The following is an 18,193-nucleotide window of genomic DNA, read 5'->3' on the forward strand; positions in this document are numbered from 1 at the left end:
CGGGGGGCAGGATGAGGATAGACACTGTTTAGCCCACTGATTAATGGACAGGTTGAAGGGGCTGGGACAGTGAGGATGGAAAGAAGAGGCTGGTGCTGAGGCATTTCAGAAGGCAGAGTGTTCAGGACTCAGAGCTGCTGAGAGCTGGTACATAGGAGTTTGAGGGTTTAAGGCACTGGCTGGTGTTGGGATTGCAGAGGCCAAAGGCAGAGGCAAGGAACCCTGGGCAAAGCAACTGTCCTCCAACCCCCCACACCAAGGTACATCATGACAGTATCAACACACACCTCGCTTGTGATCAAGTCCTGTTTATTTTAGAAGGATAAACAGTGGAAGTAGGAAGGAGTGATGAGAACAAGACCCCACTCCCCTTGACAGGGCCAGATGCAGCACAGGCTGTGTGTGTGTGAGTCTGTGTGTGTGTGTGTGTGATCAAGGCTGACCCAGCAGCCTCCACCAGCCTTTCCTGAGAGGACAGGGCGTGCAGACAACCTGGGTGGAGGTGAATCTGCCACGGGGGTGGGGGTGGGGGTGGGGTAAGTTGTCTCCGAATCCCTCTGAACCAGGTGAAAAAGACCAAAGGGCTCAAACACCCTTGGCTAAGAGCACCCCACGCTGGCTCTGTCTGTGCCTGGGACAAAGCCACATTCTGGAGGGCAAAGTGTGGTGCCCTCTGGTCATTAGAAAGGACGCAGGTGTCAAGAACAACATGCAAGGAGGCTCTCTGGCCAGCCAGCACCTGTTTCCCCCAGCCATCTCTGTGGAACCTTGCATTAAAAGGCAGCAAGACTTCCCAGGCCCCGCTGCGGGGTGATGGAAGCCTCAGGCCCTTACACATACTGTTTCTTGGAAGCAGAGCTACTGGGGCGACTGGGGGATTTCCGGCCAGTCTGGGGGGGTGGGTCCAGGAAGAGGGGGGCTCTGGAAGAAGCCAGCCTCTCCTCCGTAGTCAGGTTGGCCCAGTTCTGCTCACTGGACGACAGCCCGTTGTAGGTGGGGCACGGCGGGGATGAGGGCCCCTCACTCATGGGGAGGTAGAAGAAGACCTGGTCGGCGTAAGGCTCCGAGGAGGTGCCCGGGGCTGGGGGCGCATCCTGGCGCTGCCGGGCCCTCACCCCCCGGCTGAGGCAGCGGCATAGCAGGTACGCCAGCTCCAGCAGGTTGAGCACCAGGGAGATGAGTCCGACCACCAGCATGAAGATGATGAAGATAGTCTTCTCCGTGGGGCGAGAGACGAAGCAGTCCACGAGGTAGGGGCAGGGTGAGCGCTGGCACACAAACACGGGCTCCATGGTCCAGCCATAGAGACGCCACTGGCCGTACAGGAAGCCTGCCTCCAGCACGCTCTTGCAGAGCACGCTGGCCACATAGGTGCCCATCAGTGCCCCGCGGATCCGCAGGTGACCGTCTTCCGCCACCGAGATCTTGGCCATCTGGCGCTCTATGGATGCCAGCGCCCGCTCCACGCGTGGGTCCTTGGCTGGCAGTGCCCGGAGCTCCCCCTCCTTCTGCCGCAGGCGCTCCTCGCGCCGAGACAGGTAGATGACGTGGCCCAGGTAGACCAGGGTGGGCGTGCTGACGAAGAGGAACTGCAGCACCCAGTAGCGGATGTGGGAGATGGGGAAGGCCTGGTCATAGCAGACATTGGTGCAGCCCGGCTGGGCCGTGTTACACTCGAAATCCGACTGCTCGTCGCCCCATACCGACTCGCCGGCCAGGCCCAGGATGAGAATGCGGAAGATGAAAAGGACTGTCAGCCAGATCTTGCCCACCACGGTCGAGTGCTCCTGGACCTGGTCTAGCAGCTTCTCAAGGAAGCCCCAGTCACCCATGGCTCCCGGGCCTCCGTCTGTAGGGAGGCATAAGACACGGTCAGCGTCCTTCTCAGCTGTCCTAGCAACAGGCCTTCGGGAGGTTGCCCACGCGTATTCCACCTACAGGGAAACAGCTCACAGAGGGGAAGGGACTGGCCTGGGGGCTCACACCCAGCAGGACTAAAAGCAGACCTTTGGCTGATGGCTGCTAAGCTCTGGCAAGGGTACAGCTAAGAGCCCTGTCTAGTCCCACCTGGGTCCCTCCTGACCCAGCCGAAGGAGCTCTGGATCCAGGTGAGCCTCCTGAGCCTAAGGGAACAGAGAATTTGAGGAACCCATCCAAGGTCACAGAGCTGCGCCATGCTCCTCCTCCCTTTGGCCCAGGACAGGCTGTCCCCAGACAGTGAGGGGGAGGTGGTGGTGATAACTCCAGCTTCCAGGGGGCTAAAAGCCTCAGGTCCCCTCTCCCCTCCCCAGCAGCTCTCGCCCAGCTGGCCTCACTCTAACCTCTGAGTTCCTGGTGAAGGCATGCTAGACACTCAAGGCAGCATCCTGCATTAGCTCCACCTGTCAGCAATAGCGAGCACCTGCCGCTTAAGTACCCACTCTTGATCTCCGGTCCCATTTCTCCATTCCCTCCCCCTGCCAAAGCTGTTGCTGCCAGATTCTAGGCTCTTGAAAGGAACTGTCATAGCAGGCTGGAGGCACAGGCCACAGAGTTCCCAGAACTTCAGGGGGAGAGTTGGCGGGGAGGAAGGTGGGGGAAAGGGGATGGGGAGGTGCTTCTTCGTGGGAGCAAAGCGGTTTACAGCCGGGCTCTGGAGCCAGACCTGGGTTCAAATCCTGCCTCTCCTACTAACGGAGACCTCGACCTCGGAGAAGTGACAGCCCCTTAGTACCTCAGTCTCCTCTCCTGGAAAATGTTAACGTTCCTACCTCCGAGGGTTATGAGGGTCCAGCGAGAGACTGCAGGAACCCGGCTTAGCCTCTGAGGCCAGCTCAGGTAGGCTGGGTGAGCCAGGCCCGCTGTGGGTGCCCCCCGCAGCAACCCTCCGCCCCTGGCAGGTGGCCCCCTGTCCCTTGCCCGCTGGTCCGCTGGCAGGTGGCGCCCCAGCACGCCCCCCAGCCCAACTCACCGCCGGCCTGCGGGCGGCCCAGGTGGCGGAGGGGACGCAAGTCGGCCGGAGCGGCGCCCGCGGGAGCCCTGCTGGACGGCGCCGGGCGGCGGGGGCGCCTTAAATAGCGCGCGGGGCGGGGTGGGGGCAGGAAGCGGCGGGCGGGCGGCGGGCGCTGTTCCGAGCGGGAGGTGGGGGGCGGGACGGGAGGCGCCGGCTCCCTGAAGCCACTTTCAAGGAAAGGGCCCGGGAAGTGGCACTGGGAGTCGGGGGCGAGGAGCGTGGGGGAGAGACTGCTTCTTTGGCTGTGCAACAGAGAGGTTCTCCGGAGGGATGATGTTTTCCAGGGTGGCTGCATGCGAAAGGATTACAGCCAGAACTTTCTGACCTCAGGCAGCTGTCCTGGGAGGCTCTGAGAGATGGGCAGGTGGGGGTGAGGGTGTGGGGCCTCCTGGGAAGGGCAGCTCCTTGACCGTGGGGGCCTCTTGCTTTTGTTGAGAAGACCCCTCATTTGTGGGGTGGCCACTGTGTGCCCAGAGCCATACCAGGGCTTGATAATGAAGCCTCCTTAGGGCATGGGAGAGAGGGGGTTATAATCTGCCTTCCCTAGTGTCTGTGGTGAAGCTGGGGGTCTCTAGTCAGCCCCTGTTCTTGCCGAAATCTTAAACATCCCCATTCTTGGGAAGGCTGCACCATCAGAGGGCAGCAATGCCCGTGGTCCTCTAGAGATAGGCTGGGGGTGGTGGGGGGACCTCTCCTGACCTTTAGCTTGGATCCCATCCTCATGCCTCTAAATGTGGGGTGGGGGGAGGCATCCAGAAGAAGTAAGGGGGGGGGCAGGGCCTGCCCGTTGTTCATTCAGGCATTATCCTTTCTGTGAACTTCTGTGGGCTGCAGGCGTTGTCTGTGGAGCTGGGGAGTTGAGCATAAAACCAGCCAGATGTGGTCCCTGGCCTGTGACTCTCACTGGCTAGAGGAGACAGGCGGGAACTGTGCCCATCGGCCCTTGGTGAAGAGTAAAGATGCAAAGTTCTCCTGACTTGGGGGGCTCAGTTAGGAATGTTTCCTGGAGAAGACAGCATTAGCCAGGGGGATGGGAATAATCAGGAGTCTATAATAGGAATAGAAAAGAGTTTTATTTGAGCCAAACTGAGTATTCTTGCCCAGGAGACAGCCTCTCAGATAACTCGGTGCAACTGCTCTGGAGAAGCATGATTTTTCAGCACAGTTTATATCTTGTTAGAACAAAGAACGTCAAACAAGTGAGGGATATTTCAAAGTTGCGAAAAAATAAAACCAAAACCCACGAAATCACAGATCAGCAGTACACAGCGAGTCAGTACGGCCTTGGCACCTGGGAAGAAAATCTTATCATTGAAGGAGGAGCAGCATCGGTGTTCCAGAAAGGGAGGCGTGATGTAACCTTTATTTTTAACATGAACATTCTTTACTTCTGGCCAATGCACCCTTTTCTTTCATACTTAAAGCACTGTGCGATGTGTTTGATAGGGCCACAAACAGGATGTTTTAGTTAGCATAAAATTCGAATTAACTCTTGCATAAGCTGTGACTTCCCCATACTTAGATATGTGCAACTCTCATCAGCCAGGTGGAGGGTGGGGAGAATATTCTAGGCAAAATAACTGCAGGAACAAAGGCTGCCAGGTCCTGAGGCTGTACCTGCCTTGGTGGGAGAGGCCATAGGGCCTAGAAGTTGAGGCTGCTGTTGACCCCTGGGCCCTTAGGTAAGTTGCTCACACCCTGCTGCCTCAGTGTATTCCTCTGTAGATTGGGGACATAATAGATCCTACCCGTAGGGCTAATGGGAGATCCAATCAAAGCTCACAGCATAATACAAGTACACCGAAAGGTTTCCAATGGCTGGTGGCTAAAAGCGTTGTAACGAAACATTTCTGTGACCGAAAGGGTCGGTGGGTGGGTCTTGGTGGAGCAGAAAGCGCTGAGAGGGAGGCAGCTCAGGTGGAATACTGCTGAAGGATGGTGCAGCTCAGGAAACGGGATGTGGAAGGTGGTGTCTGAGGCTTGGTGGCAGAAAGGTCCTGCGTTTCTCCACAACAGGATTCAGCTTGTGGACTCCTGGTGTCCCATGACGGGTCCCCAAGGGTCCTGCCTTTGGAGGACCTCTGGGGCACCAAGTGCGGTGGGCTCAGCTCCGACCTCAGAACTTTCAGGATCAGGCTGAGCTGACTTCCCGTTCCAGGCCTGTCCCTGAGGACCATGCTGAGCTGAGCCTCCTGGACTTCCAGAGCTGACAACTGCGCCCACTAAGTTCTGACCTCCGAGGGCATGAGAACCGAGGTCCCTGGAGGCGGGTTCTCACCACGCCCCCACTGCAGCCTCTGCTCCCAGAGTTCCTCTCCTGTGGCTGGCTCTCCCAGAGCCAGATCTGATTTGATCCCATCTACTGGGAAGGAGGGAGGAGCTGCCTTCACCCTTCCCCAGGGGCTCTGGAGGTCAGAGTTTGAATGACCCCACCCCTTCTGGGAAGGGATGAGCTGGGGTCAGCCAAGACAATCCCACACCTGGCCCTTCCACCTGGGAAACATCCTTAGATCTCCACACTCCCCACCGTTCCCACTGCCCTGACCCTGTGTAGGCCACCATCTCAGTGGCCTCCCAACTGGTCTCCTGGCTTCCCGCCCAGCCTCCACCCTTCCCCAGAAATCAGACCACACACCGCCCTGCTTAAAATCCTCCTTTGCCTCCTGGCCTCAGCTACCTCTGCAGCCTCCTCTCTCTTCTTTCTCTCAACCATCCAGCCATACTTGACTCTCGCCTTTGTCTGTGCTGTTCCCTCTTACCTCATGTGCTCAGCTACTCGGGACTTTGCTCCATGTCCCTTCTCCTAGAAGGTCCCCTTGCTGGCCTCCTCTGGATTAGGCGTGCCCTCGGCGGCTCACCTACCGCCCCTGGGCACACTGTTGAGTTGTGTTAAGTTCATTCACATTATTGTGCAATGGATCTCTAGAGCATTTTCAACTTGCAAAACGGAATCTCTAGAGAGATGGAACACTCCCATTTCCCCGACTCACCCAGGGTGCATCGCTTACTTCTGTTTGTTGTCATTCCTCCCCTGGTGGGCCCCTTGAGGGCAGGTGACTGAGTCCTGTTTACATGCCCAGCACCTAGCAGGGAACCAGGCTCATATATAAATTTGTGAATCCAATAAATTATTTACTGAGGACTAAACACTAGAGCTCAACCAGGGAACCGCAATAACACAAATCCCTGTCTTGTGGGCTTTACATTTTAGCTGGAGGGAGACAGACAAATACAGAACTGTTAGAGGGTGATAGAGGGTGATACCTGGTAGGTGGAGAGTAAAGCAGGAAAGGAGGATCAGGGCCTGGTGGTGGGGGTGGGGGAGGGCTTTGATTTTGAGCAGGAGAGGTGCGAAATCCTTAAGAAGCAGCTGGCCTTTGTTGTGGACCCTGAAGGAAAAGAGGGAGCCCAGTGGCTCTCTAGGAGAAAGCACATTCCAGGCAGAGGGAAAGAGAGAGCAAAGGTCCTGAGTCAGGAAGGTGCCTGGTGTTTCCTGCTTGAGGGAACAGCAAGAAGGTCAACATGACATTGAGGTCAGCAAGGAGAAGAGATGGGTTCTCAAAGGGAACAGGTGGGACCAATCCTGTAGGTCTCTGCAGGCCTTTAGAGGTTTGGGGCAGGGGAGTGACACAGCCTGACTTAGGTTTTAGGGGATCGCTCTGACCACCTTCCGGGACTAGACTGTGGGAGTAGGTGGTAGATGCAGACGGCCTCCCTCAACAGAGGACTCGCTGCCCAGCTGGGGAGCGTGGCCAGCTGACACAGCCTGACTTAGGTTTTAGGGGATTGCTCTGACCACCTTCCGGGACTAGACTGTGGGAGTGGGTGGTGGATGCAGACGGCCTCCCTCAACAGAGGACTCGCTGCCCAGCTGGGGAGCGTGGCCAGCTGACAGTCCCCAGCTGTTGGCACTTACAGGCCTGCTTCAGCGGTGCAGGTGGCCAGGCCCTGCTGGAGTGGCCCGGGGCAACGGCTGAGCCAAGTGTGGTCAAGGGTCGGGCCATTTCCATGCAACATGGGACTCCTCTCACCGACCGCATTTGTCTGATGGACACAGAGCTCCCACAGACGAGTCTTATTGTTCAGTTCTGTTCCTCCCCTTTCCGCTGACGCCCTTTTGCTCTCCTAACTCTTCTGCAGCATCTACAGAGTCGGGGGGCAGGAAGCAGGGAGACTGTTGCAATGATCGCTGAGCGATGATGGGGGTGTCTCAGCCCAGGCTGCTGTAACAACACACAGACTGGGTGTTTAAACAACAGAGCTTTACTTCTCGTGGTTCTGAGGCTGGAAGTCCAAGATCAGGGTGCCAGCCTGGTGGGGTTCCTGCTGAAGGCCCTTTTCCTGGTTTATGCTGCACTGTCTCCTTAGTGTGTCCTCACGTGGCAGTGAGAGAGAGACCACCCCCCTCGTGTCTCTTCTCATCAGAGCATAGATCCACCCTCATGGCCCATCACTTCCCAAAGGCCCCACCTGTTAATACCATGGCACTGGAAGTTAGCATTTTAACAAATGAGTTGTGGGAGGACACAAACATTCCGTCCATATCAAGGGGCTTGGATCAGGGTGATGAATACAAAATAACCTGTTGGCCTTGGGCTGCAGGTTGGCTGTCACACCATGCAGCTGATGTAAACTTGAAGTGTGTATATGAAATCTACATCATCAGCATAAGCACTGTTGAAGGAAGCCTGCAGTGAATCTAGCTGGTGGGGGAAGAGGACACAGAGGTGTGTACCCTCAGAAGAAATAGAGGAAAACAACAGAATGGGAAAGACTAGAGATCTCTTCAAGAAAATTAGAGATACCAAGGGAATATTTCATGCAAAGATGGGCACAATAAAGGACAGAAATGGTATGGACCTAACAGAAGCAGAAGATATTAAGAAGAGGTGGCAAGATTACACAGAAGAACTATACAAAAAAGCCTTCATGACCCAGATAACAACAATGGTGTGATCACTGACCTAGAGCCAGACATCCTGGAATGCAAAGTCAAGAGGGCCTTAGGAAGCATCACTACGAACAAAGCTAGTGGAGGTGATGGGATTCCAGTTGAGCTATTTCAAATCCTAAAAGATGATGCTGTGAAAGTGCTGCACTCAATATGCCAGCAAATCTGGAAAACTCAGCAGTGGCTACAGGACTGGAAAGGTCAGTTTTCATTCCAATCCCAAAGAAAGACAATGCCAAAGAATGCTCAAACTACTGCACAATTGCACTCATCTCACATGCTAGCAAAGTAATGCTCAAAATTCTCCAAGCCAGGCTTCAACAGTACATGAACTGTGAACTTTCAGATGTTCAAGCTGGATTTAGAAAAGGCAGAGGAACCAGAGATTAAATTGCCAACATCTGTTGGATCATCAAAAAAGCAAGAGAATACCAGAAAAACATATACTTCTGCTTTATTGACTATGCCAAAGCCTTTGACTGTGTGGATCACAACAAACTGGAAAATTCTTCAAGAGATGGGAATACCAGACCACCTGACTTGCCTCCTGAGAAATCTGTATGCAGGTCAGGAAGCAACAATTAGAATTGGACATGGAACAACAGACTAGTTCCAAATTGGGAAAAGAGTACATCAAGGCTGTATATTGTCACCCTGCTTATTTAACTTATATGCAGAGTACATCATGAGAAATGCTGTGGTGGATGAAGCATAGGCTGGAATCAAGGTTGCCGGGAGAAATATCAATAACTCAGATATGCAGATGACACCACCCTTATGGCAGAAAGTGAAGAACTAAAGAGCCTTTTGATGAAAGTGAAAGAGGAGAGAGTGAAAAATTTGGCTTAAAGCTCAACATTCAGAAAACTAAGATCATGGCATCTGGTCCCATCACTCCATGGCAAATAGATAGGGAGACAGTGGCAGACTTTATTTTTTGGGGCTCCAAAATCACTGCAGATGGTGACAGCAGCCATGAAATTGAAAGACGCTTACACCTTGGAAGGAAAGTTATGACCAACCTAGACAGCATATTAAAAAGCAGAGATATTACTTTGCCAACAAAGGTCCATCTTGTCAAAGCTATGGATTTTCCAGTAGTCATGTATGGATATGAGAGTTGGATCATAAAGAAAGCTGCGCGCCAAAGAATTGATGCTTTTGAACTGTGGTGTTGGAGAAGACTCTTGAGAGTCCCTTGGACTCTAAGGAGATCCAATCAATCCATCCTTAAGGAAATCAATCCTGAATATTCATTGGAAGGACTGATGCTGAAGCTGAAACTGCAATACTTTGGCCACCTGATGGGAAGAACTGACTCATTGGAAAAGACCCTGATGCTGGAGAAGATTGAAGGTGGGAGGAGAAGGGGATGACAGAGGATGAGATGGCTGGATGGCATCATCGACTCAATGGACATCAGTTTGAGTAAGCTCTGGGAGTTGGTGATGGACAGGGCGGCCTGGGGTGTTGCAGTTCATGGGGTCTCAGAGTCGGACACGATGGAGCGACTGAACTGAACCCTCAGAAGAGAAGGCCAGGAGACTTGAGAGTCACTTTGTGATGGTGGTGTGTGTGCTGGGGACTCTGGATAGTGAATAGTAACTCAACACGCGTTGGATGGAAAGTGTGAATGGCACTGCTGGGGTCAGCTCTCAGGCCCAAGGTGGGATGCTTAGGGCTGGAATATTCCCTCATTTGTGGTCCTGGCCCACAGCCTGGAGAAGTGGGGCCAGGACTGGAGGCCCAGTCCGTGCTGGGATAACTGGTGGTATTCTTTGGTTGCTCTGACCTCCAAGCCACTCTTAACCAGGCCCTGGAAGGTGCTGGAATGCAAGGCAGTAAATAGGTGGAGATCACCCCTCCCTGGGACCTTTGCAACCATCCACTCCAAGCTGGGATTGACACAGGAGATGGCCTGGGTGGTGAGCAGACTTTCCTAAGCATGGGTGTGCTTGGATATCTACTGGATATGTTAGAACTGAACTAATGTGTTACTGACATTGTCTCCTTTTATCTCTACAACAATCCTAGGAGTGGACACTATTCTGAGACCGGGCTGAATATGTTCCTTTTGCCCCTCGGATCTGCTCTGTGCCCTGGGAGCCTGAGCTGTACTGCCTCAATGGGCGTCCTTGCCCTTGTTTCTGATTGTGTTGGGTCAGTGGGAGCCACTGGCTGGGTGAGCAGGAGATGGGAGAGTGAAGCCATGGTATTTGATTGCCGTACTTCGATGCATCCTTGCAGCTCCTGTGTAGCAACCCCCTCCATTGCTACCCTGGTACTAGCCCCAGAGCACCCTTTGCAGGTTTCCTTAATCATGTCCATACCTTTGGGGCTTCCCAGGTGGCGCTAGTGGCAAAGAATCCGCCTGCCAATGCAGAGACACAGGAGACGTGGGTTCGATCCCTGGGTTGGGAAGATCCCCTGGAGGAGGGCATGGCAACCCACTCCGGTATTCTTGCCTGGAGAATCCCATGGACAGAGGCACCTGGCAGGTTATAGTCCATAGGATCACAAAGAGTCAGATACAACTGAGCAACTAACACACACACACACACATACACACACACACACACGGCCCATACCTTCAAAAACAGTCCCTCAAGGAAAACTCTTTGCAGTTCCTTGGTTTGAATGTGCCATCTTATTTCTTTGAGACCCTGACTGATACAATTCCCATTGTATTGATGACAAGACTGAGGTTCTGAAAGCCTGCTCAAGGTGCAGTGTGGTGAAGCTGTGGTCCTGAAGTGCTTAAGCTGTGATTCAACCTGGGAGGTGGGTGTCAGCCCAGCCCTGGGCCCTTTAAACTTGGCTGGCTTATCCACCCGGGTCATGGCCACACAGGAGAGCAAAGGTGAACCCCAGCCTGTTCTGTCGACGCAATGACTGGTCCCTTTCCCTGCATTAGCTCTTGGCTCAGTGCCTCCTGGATTTCTGGCTCCTGGCCTTGGCTTTGATAGTTACTAAATGTTCCTCTGGGTTAGTACAACCTTGCACCCCCTTTTGCTTTCCATCCTGACCTGGCTTGGGTGTTGGGTGTTCCCTAAATTTCGGGTCAGCACATGGTGTTGGGAGCAGGGCTGGGAACCACCTGGGCTTGGTTAGTGCAGGGCACGAGTGCATCTGTCTCCCCCAGACTCTGAGCTCCTTGGGCTCAGATCCTACTCCCCTGCACAGTCCTTGTGTCTGCCTGGGAGCCTGGGATGGAGAAAATGCTCAGGGCAAAGGAAAGAGCTGGACAGTACTTGGGTGAGGCTGGGCTGCATGCTGTTGGAGAAGCCTGTAGAGAGCACACAGGAGTGAAAAGTATGAGCAACAGGGATTTTGTGTACATAGGGTGAGGCAACGGATGTGGATGGCAATGATCAGGTTACAAAGGAGGAGGGTGGTGTGGTTTGTCTTTACAACCAGAGGGCTGTGATTGTGTGTGCTCAGGGCGGAGTGTGGTTGTAAAGTAGCGGTCCTGTTGTAGAGGGAGCACAGCGCCCTCTTGTGACAACATATGCAATCGCAGCATATGTATCTGTAGGTTCCATTCCGGATAGCACCCAGCCCCAGCCTGGAGCTCTGTCCTCTTCTGGGGGCTACCTTCTCTGGCCCTAGGGTCTTGTGGGTGGGTTGGGTTTAGGGTGTGTTGAGCTTTCTGTGTCTGCTGCTACTGCTGCTAAGTCGCTTCAGTCGTGTCCGACTCTGTACGACCGCATAGACAGCAGCCCACCAGGCTTCCCCGTCCCTGGGATTCTCCAGGCAAGAACACTGGAGTAGGTTGCCATTTCCTTCTCCAATGCATGAAAGTGAAAAGTGAAAGTGAAGTCGCTCAGTCGTGTCTGACTCCTAGCGACCCCATGGACTGCAGCCCACCAAAGGTACATCTAAAAGGATATAATTAAGATGAAAAATGAAAAAGTTTTTAAACAATTTGTTGTGAAAAATTAAAAATGAAAATATTTTAGAAAATACTTGAATACATTCCAAATGTGTGTAAATTCATGTTATAGTTGTATTGCTTCCCCAGTGGTTCAAGGGGCAAAGAATGTGTCTGGGGTCATGCAAATAGAGCTGCTTGGTGGCATTTGGTGGAAGATTTGGGCTGGAGATATTATCTGGTAAAGTGTTAATTGCTCAGTCGTGTCTGACTCTTTGCGACCCGTCCATGGAATTTTCCAGGCAAGAATACTGGAGTGGGTTGCCATTTCCTTCTTCCAGGGTATCTTCCCGACCGAGGTCTTCCCAACCAAACCCTGGTCTCCCGCATTGCAGGCAGATTCTTTACTGTCTGAGCCACCAGGGAAGTGGGTGGGAGCATGGGAGAAAAGAGGAGAGCCGACCTGTATAAAACACAGCCTTTATTGATTTCAAGGAAAATGCCTTGGGGATGTTCCTATCAGTACATCCATCTCAAGTCCCTGAAAGGCTGGCACCAGACTGAGCACAGTGTGGAAGGAAAATGGGAGCAAAGCTGCCCGAGGCTGGAGAAATGACCAGGGGCGTGGGGGCTTCCTGGAGGGCAGTGGTGACCCAGAGGCTCTCTGGGTGTCGCCAGAGCCTCCTTCTCTTCCCAGGCTCTCCAGGCCCCCACTGCTGGGTGGACACTTCCTTTCCTCCCCAGGAATCTGGGTGCCACTCCAGAAGGAAGATGCCCTTTGGCCGGGTGCATTCAACCCAAGGCAAGCATTTTTCTTTTATGGCCTCTGGCCATCTGCACTTGCTTTCCCCTGCTGAGAAGCTCATCTTACCTCCCTTAAACATTCCTCCCTCGAGGAAGCCTCTCCTGATCACTCCTTCCTGGGTTAGGGGAAGCCCTGCCAAGTGTCACCTGGTAGGCAGCAGTTAACTGGCTTGTTTCAAGTCCCAGGAGGGCTGCCACTGGGCCTGTGGTGTCACCTATACCAGATAGACAGCACAGTGCCCAGCGTTCGAAAGGGAAAAACCTGCTAAAAATGAAATTGCATAGTGTAGTGAATTCAGAGTGGGGGCATCCAGTACCTGTAGGGCCCCTCCACCGGCACCATACGACCCTGCTTCTGTCCCCACGGGCAGCCCCAGGATGGCCCCCAGCCCCGTGGTCAGATGGGGGTCATGGTGGGAGCCGAAGCACACAGCTTGTTGTCGTGGGAGTCCGGGCTCAGGTCCCCAGCCTCCAGCAGCTTGTGGTGGCAGCGGCAGGTGGAGGCCCGGCTGGCAGAGGGGGCGTGGCCGCGGCCCCCGGGCTGCCTCTTCCTGTGAAGGCTTCGCACGACCCTGTGGAAGATGAGGTAGCAGATCTCGCAGAAGGTGAGCACGATGCAGACGGCGGAGGCGCCCACCATGAAGTAGGTGAAGAGCTTCTTCTCAGTAGGCCGGGCGATGTAGCAGTCCACGGTGTTGGGGCAGGGCGCCACGTTGGCGCACTGCACCAGGCGGGGCATGCCGAAGCCGTACCAGAGCGTGTGCAGCAAGTAGAGGAAGAGGAATTCGATGAGGAGCTTGAAGACGAGGCTCAGCAGGTAGGTCCACCAGAGGCCGCCGTGCTTCTTGCCCGTGTCGTCGTAGAGCTTGGTGCACTGGTCGCCGTGCTTCTGCCGGTGCCGCCGCTCGCGCTCCTCGCGGTAGGCCACGTGCAGGATGACCAGCAGCGACGGGCACGTGACGAAGATGAGCTGCAGGGCCCAGAGGCGGATGTTGGAGATGGGGAAGAACTCGTCGTAGCAGACGTTGGTGCAGCCCGGCTGCTTGGTGTTGCAGTCAAAGTCCTTCTGCTCGTCCCCCCACACGCGCTCCGCGGCCACCACGTAGACCAGCACGCGGAAGACGAACACCACGGACAGCCAGATGCGCCCGAAGGCTGTGGAGTACTTGTTGACTCCGCTCAGCAGAGCCTGGAGCGTCTTCCAGTCCATGGTGCCTGGGGCGGGGCGCCGGGGCCGTGCCCTCCTGACAGAATAGGAAAACCCCTATGTGAACCAATAGGCCCTAGAGAACTTCTCCCTGGAGGGGTGCGCATGGCAAGCCACTCCGGTATTCTTGCCCGGAGAATCCCCATGGACAGAGGAGCCTGGCAGGCTACCGTCTAAAGGGTCGCAGAGTTGGACACGGCTGAAGTGACTTCGCCATGCACACAGGGCTTTTACTGAGTGCCAGATGCCATTCTCAGTTCTTTATGTGCATGGATTCGTTTGCTCATCCCAACGACTCTAAGACATCAGGACTATTCTTACTAAGCTACAGGGAGGAAACAGGCACAGACAGGTAAAGTAACCTGCCCAAAGTAACAGAGCCAGTATGCTGGCAGGAAGGGAATGCACACTTGCTGATAACAATAATTATTACTTATTGAACATTTACTATGAGGCCAGGCCAGAAGCTAAACACTTTATGTGTGAAAGTGAAGCTGCTCAGTTGTGTCCGACTCTTTGCAACCTCATGGACTGTAGCCCACCAGGCTCCTCAGTCCATGGAATTTTCCAGGCAAGAGTACTGGAGTGGGTTGCCATATCCTTCTCCAGGGGATCTTCCTGACCTAGGGATCGAATCCAGGTCTCCGGCACTGCAGGCAGACGCTTTACCGTCTGAGCCACCAGGGAACTCATTCAATCCTTATAACGACCCTGTGAGGTAGGCACTATTATGCTTCTCATTGACAGATAAAGAAATTGATAATCAAATGAGAAAATGATTGCAAAGCACTCAGTACACAGTAAGTGCTCAGTAAATGCTGGCTACTCATTGTGATGTGAAATATAAAGTGGTCAGGTCACTCATTTAAAACTAGAACTGAATTCAGAGCTGGGCTCTCTACCACCTTCTCTCTCCTTTTCCGATGGATGTCTGCCCCAGACCAGGTTCTCAGAACTGACCTCGTTGATGCCACACTACCATCCTGTGAAACTGGGGTCATGAACCCCATTCTTTGGAGAGGAAACTGGGGCTCAGAGAGGGAAAATCAACCTCCCCAAGGTCTCACAGCCAGTGAGGGTGGTGAAGTTGGGAGACCAATTCATGCTGAGGGGGTGCATGGAGAGGGTGATGGTCTGGTTCCTGGGGACATCAGTTCCAGGGAAAATCTAGGGACACCCGTTGCAGGCTGTGCTGGAGCCTGAGGGACCCCAGCCACCCCAGCCATGTGGGATGCCAAGGCTTTGTGGTGGGGAGCCATACTTTGCTAAGGTCCCTGGATCACACATTTTCCTCCCAGTCCTGGAGTGACTCACAGGGTGTGGATGGGTGGGTCTGCCTGAGTGCACCTAGTATCTGCCTAGAGGGTATAGGAGCATACGCCTCTTCATGTGTCCATGCGGGCCTGTGAGCTCCTGGACCTGCTGTGTGACTGAGCGTGCACAAGGACTGCAGGACCATCCCTGTATCGCTGCTTCTCACCCCTCCACTGCCACCACCCTGCTCCCAGCCACCATCACCCTGGCTAGTATTATTGCCATAGCCTCTTGGCTGGCCTAGAAGGCTTCTTGGGCTTCCCTTGTGGCTCGACTGGTAAAGAATCCGCCTGTACTGTGGGAGACCTGGGTTCGATCCTTGGGTTGGGAAGATCCCCTGGAGAAGGGAAAGGCTACCCACTCCAGTGTTCTGGCCTAGAAAATTCCATGGACTGTATAGTCCACGGGGTTGCAAAGAGTCAGACATGACTGAGGCTCAGACATGACTGAGGCACTTTCGCTCACTTGGCTGGCCTAAGTGTCTGCTCCTATGCCCCCCGAGTTCATTAAGTTGAGTCATGTCACTCCCTCGTTTAAAACCTTCTACTAGGGCTTCCCTGGTGGCTCAGTGGTAAAGAAGCCACCTGCCAATGCAGGGGACATGGGTTTGATCCCTGGTCCAGGAAGATCCCACGTGCCACGGAGCAGCTAGGCCCATGTGCCACAACTATTGAGCTTGTACTCTGGAGCCTGGGAAATGCAACTACTGAGCCCTAGAGCCACAACTATTGAAGCCTGAGGGTCTTAGAGCCTGTGCTCTGCAACAAGAGAAGCCACGGCAATGAGAAGACTGCGCACTGCAACAAGAGTAGCCCCTGGCTTGCCACAGTTAAGGAAAAGCCTCCTCAGCAACAAAGACCCAGCAAAGCAAAAAAACAGTAACAACAACAACAACTTTCTACTAGCTTCTCATTACACTTAGAATAAAACTCCGGATTCTACATCCTCACCCTACTCTCCTACACGCTAATGAGTGCCTCTGGGACTTTGTAATTATTCCTGTTGCCTGGAGTGCTCTTCCTCCAGAACCTTGCATGACTGGACCTTTGTCATCACTAAAACATCTGCTAAAACATCTTCTAATTAGAGGTTTCCCTAGATACCTGGAGGCCCTGCCCTCCCAGTCATTCTTCTCCTGTCCCCTTTATTTTCTTCCTAGAATTTAATTACCATTAGGAATTAAAGTGAAAAAGTGAAGTCGCTTAGTTGTGTCCGACTCTTTGTGACCGCATGGACTGTAACCTATCAGGGTCCTCCAACCGTGGGATTTTCCAGGCAAGAATACTGGAGTGGGGTGCCATTTCCTTCTCCAGGGGATCTTCCCGACCCAGGGAATTAGGAGTTAAAGTATTTGTTTAATCCTCTACCTCTCCGAATTTTCATAAATTTCTGTTTCACAAGGGCAATTATTGTATATGCACTGGCAGTAGCATATAAAAGTGTCATTCCCCCCACCGCCCCCCCCCCCCCAATTCCTTCCGAGACCTTTGGGTAGGGGCAGTGGGATGTATATGGAGCCTGGAGCCACATCTGGATTCAAGCCTCAGCTCTACCCCTTCTCCTTGGGTGACTTCCCAGATAATCTCTTTGACTTTCTTGCCTTATCTCCAAAGGGTGAAAATAATTCCTACTTTCTTGAGCTGTTGTAAGGATCATAAAAGACCATTCCCTCCGCAGCCTTCCACTCACCTGGTGGGAGTTCAAGAAGACTGCAGTGGAGGTTGGAACTCCTTCTGCTAGCCTGGGGAGGAGCGGGGTCCTGACAGGTGTTTCCACCTGAGCCATCCCAGGCCAGCCCACTTGGGGGCTGTCCCTCCTTGGCCAACACCTTCCACCCTCCAGTCCTGTCTGCCCAGTCCTGCCTGACACGCCCTAGGAACGCGACTCACAGGCAAAGAATTTCCCTCCAAGCCGAGGCTGGGGACTGGTGGAGCCGGTTCCGGTCCCCACTGCCGTCCCCAACAGCAGCTCCCTGCGATCCGCTTTGCCCATGCCCTGGCACCCAGCCGAACCCAGCTTTCATTGCCCACTCCACAGTGCCCACCGGTCGGCCCCACTCCCCGGGGCCGAACCCCTCTCTCCCCACCCGCCACCCCCAGTTCCCATCCGTTCCATTAAGTTTGTGCGACATGGGAGGGGGTTGTCCAGGAACCTTCAGCAGCTGGAGCCCCCACCCCGCCCAGAACCGAGGGGGTGAGAAGGCAGCTGGGGAGTGGGGTGGGGGAGGTCCCTCCATCTCTTCCCATGCTCTCACCTCCCAGGCTCAGCCTGGCCGGAAGGCAGGAGCAAGCCCCAGCCCCGCCCGGGGTCACCCGGGGGCGCTCAGCCCGCGTGGTCGCAGGGTGGGGAGGCATCCCGAAGCTTACCCGCAGTGGCGCGGCCAGCGGGGGAGCCAGGTCCCCGCGTCCTCAAGAGCCGAAGCACGGGTGGGCAGGGAGGGAGCCGCGTCTCTGCAGTCGCGGGGAGGCGCGTGGCGGCAGGCACAGCCGGGGGCGGCTTGGGGGAGGGCGAGTCGGGGGAGGAGCTCGCGAGCCGCCCGCGGCGAGGGTCGGGTTCTCGTCCCAACGCGGTGCCTGGCTCCTCCGGCGACCTTCGTCGGGGCTTGACGCTCGCTCTTCTGAGCCTCGGTTTCTTCTTCGTGTGCGAAACCGGGGCATCGGTGGACCTGGGCAGGGCTGTGTGGCAAAGGCTCCAATAAGATTCGGGGCGTGAAGCGCTCCACACTGTTAAGTGCCAAGTGGTCCCCGGGCCGACTGCAATCGGGACTCGCCCACGTGTGTTACCACGGCGACTGCGTCCGCGCCCTGCGGGTCACTGTCCCCGCCTGGTCCTTGGCCTCGACCCTGCGTGGGCGGCTGCTCTCCCCGCACACGCGCGTGGCTCAGGCTCCGCGTCCTGGAGTGGGGGCAGGGGCACTGGAGAACCAGGGTGGGGGTGGGCAGGACACGTGTGCCCGCAGCAGGAAGAGGCACTCTGCTGTGGAAAGGAGATGGAGCGGGGTGGATCCTCTGTCCAGGGGTGAGGGTGGGATGGGAGGAGGTTGTTACCTGGAGT

At 54.8% G+C, this 18,193-nt stretch overlaps 2 protein-coding genes across 4 annotated transcripts; both read right to left on the reverse strand.

Moving 5' to 3' along the window:
• Positions 1-292: 292 nt before the first annotated feature.
• Positions 293-3,027, reverse strand: GJA4 (gap junction protein alpha 4). Of its 2 annotated transcripts, none has more exons than XM_059884774.1 (2): positions 2,751-3,027; positions 293-1,849 (listed from the first exon to the last, which is right to left on the reverse strand). In XM_059884774.1, the coding sequence occupies exon 2, from the start codon at positions 1,830-1,832 to the stop codon at positions 831-833; it is 1,002 nt and encodes a 333-aa protein (XP_059740757.1). In that variant the 5' UTR covers positions 1,833-1,849; positions 2,751-3,027; the 3' UTR covers positions 293-830.
• Positions 3,028-12,278: 9,251 nt separating this feature from the next.
• GJB3 (gap junction protein beta 3) lies at positions 12,279-17,948 on the reverse strand. Of its 2 annotated transcripts, none has more exons than NM_001104995.1 (2): positions 17,506-17,948; positions 12,279-13,862 (listed from the first exon to the last, which is right to left on the reverse strand). In NM_001104995.1, exon 2 carries the CDS (start codon positions 13,826-13,828, stop codon positions 13,016-13,018), a length of 813 nt encoding a protein of 270 aa, NP_001098465.1. In that variant the 5' UTR covers positions 13,829-13,862; positions 17,506-17,948; the 3' UTR covers positions 12,279-13,015. The 2 variants fall into 2 exon arrangements, with proteins under 2 accessions (NP_001098465.1, XP_005204874.1); XM_005204817.5 differs by lacking the exon at positions 17,506-17,948 and adding an exon at positions 16,829-17,203.
• Positions 17,949-18,193: the final 245 nt, after the last annotated feature.

This window comes from Bos taurus, chromosome 3 (genome assembly GCF_002263795.3).
Source record: "Bos taurus isolate L1 Dominette 01449 registration number 42190680 breed Hereford chromosome 3, ARS-UCD2.0, whole genome shotgun sequence".
In the NCBI taxonomy this organism is placed as follows: Eukaryota; Metazoa; Chordata; class Mammalia; order Artiodactyla; family Bovidae; genus Bos; species Bos taurus.

What these genes read in the sequence shown, in the direction of transcription:
- GJB3 (NM_001104995.1), bottom strand. Translation starts at nt 13,828, where the DNA reads ATGGACTGGAAGACGCTCCAGGCTCTGCTGAGCGGAGTCAACAAGTAC.
- GJA4 (XM_059884774.1), bottom strand. Translation starts at nt 1,832, where the DNA reads ATGGGTGACTGGGGCTTCCTTGAGAAGCTGCTAGACCAGGTCCAGGAG.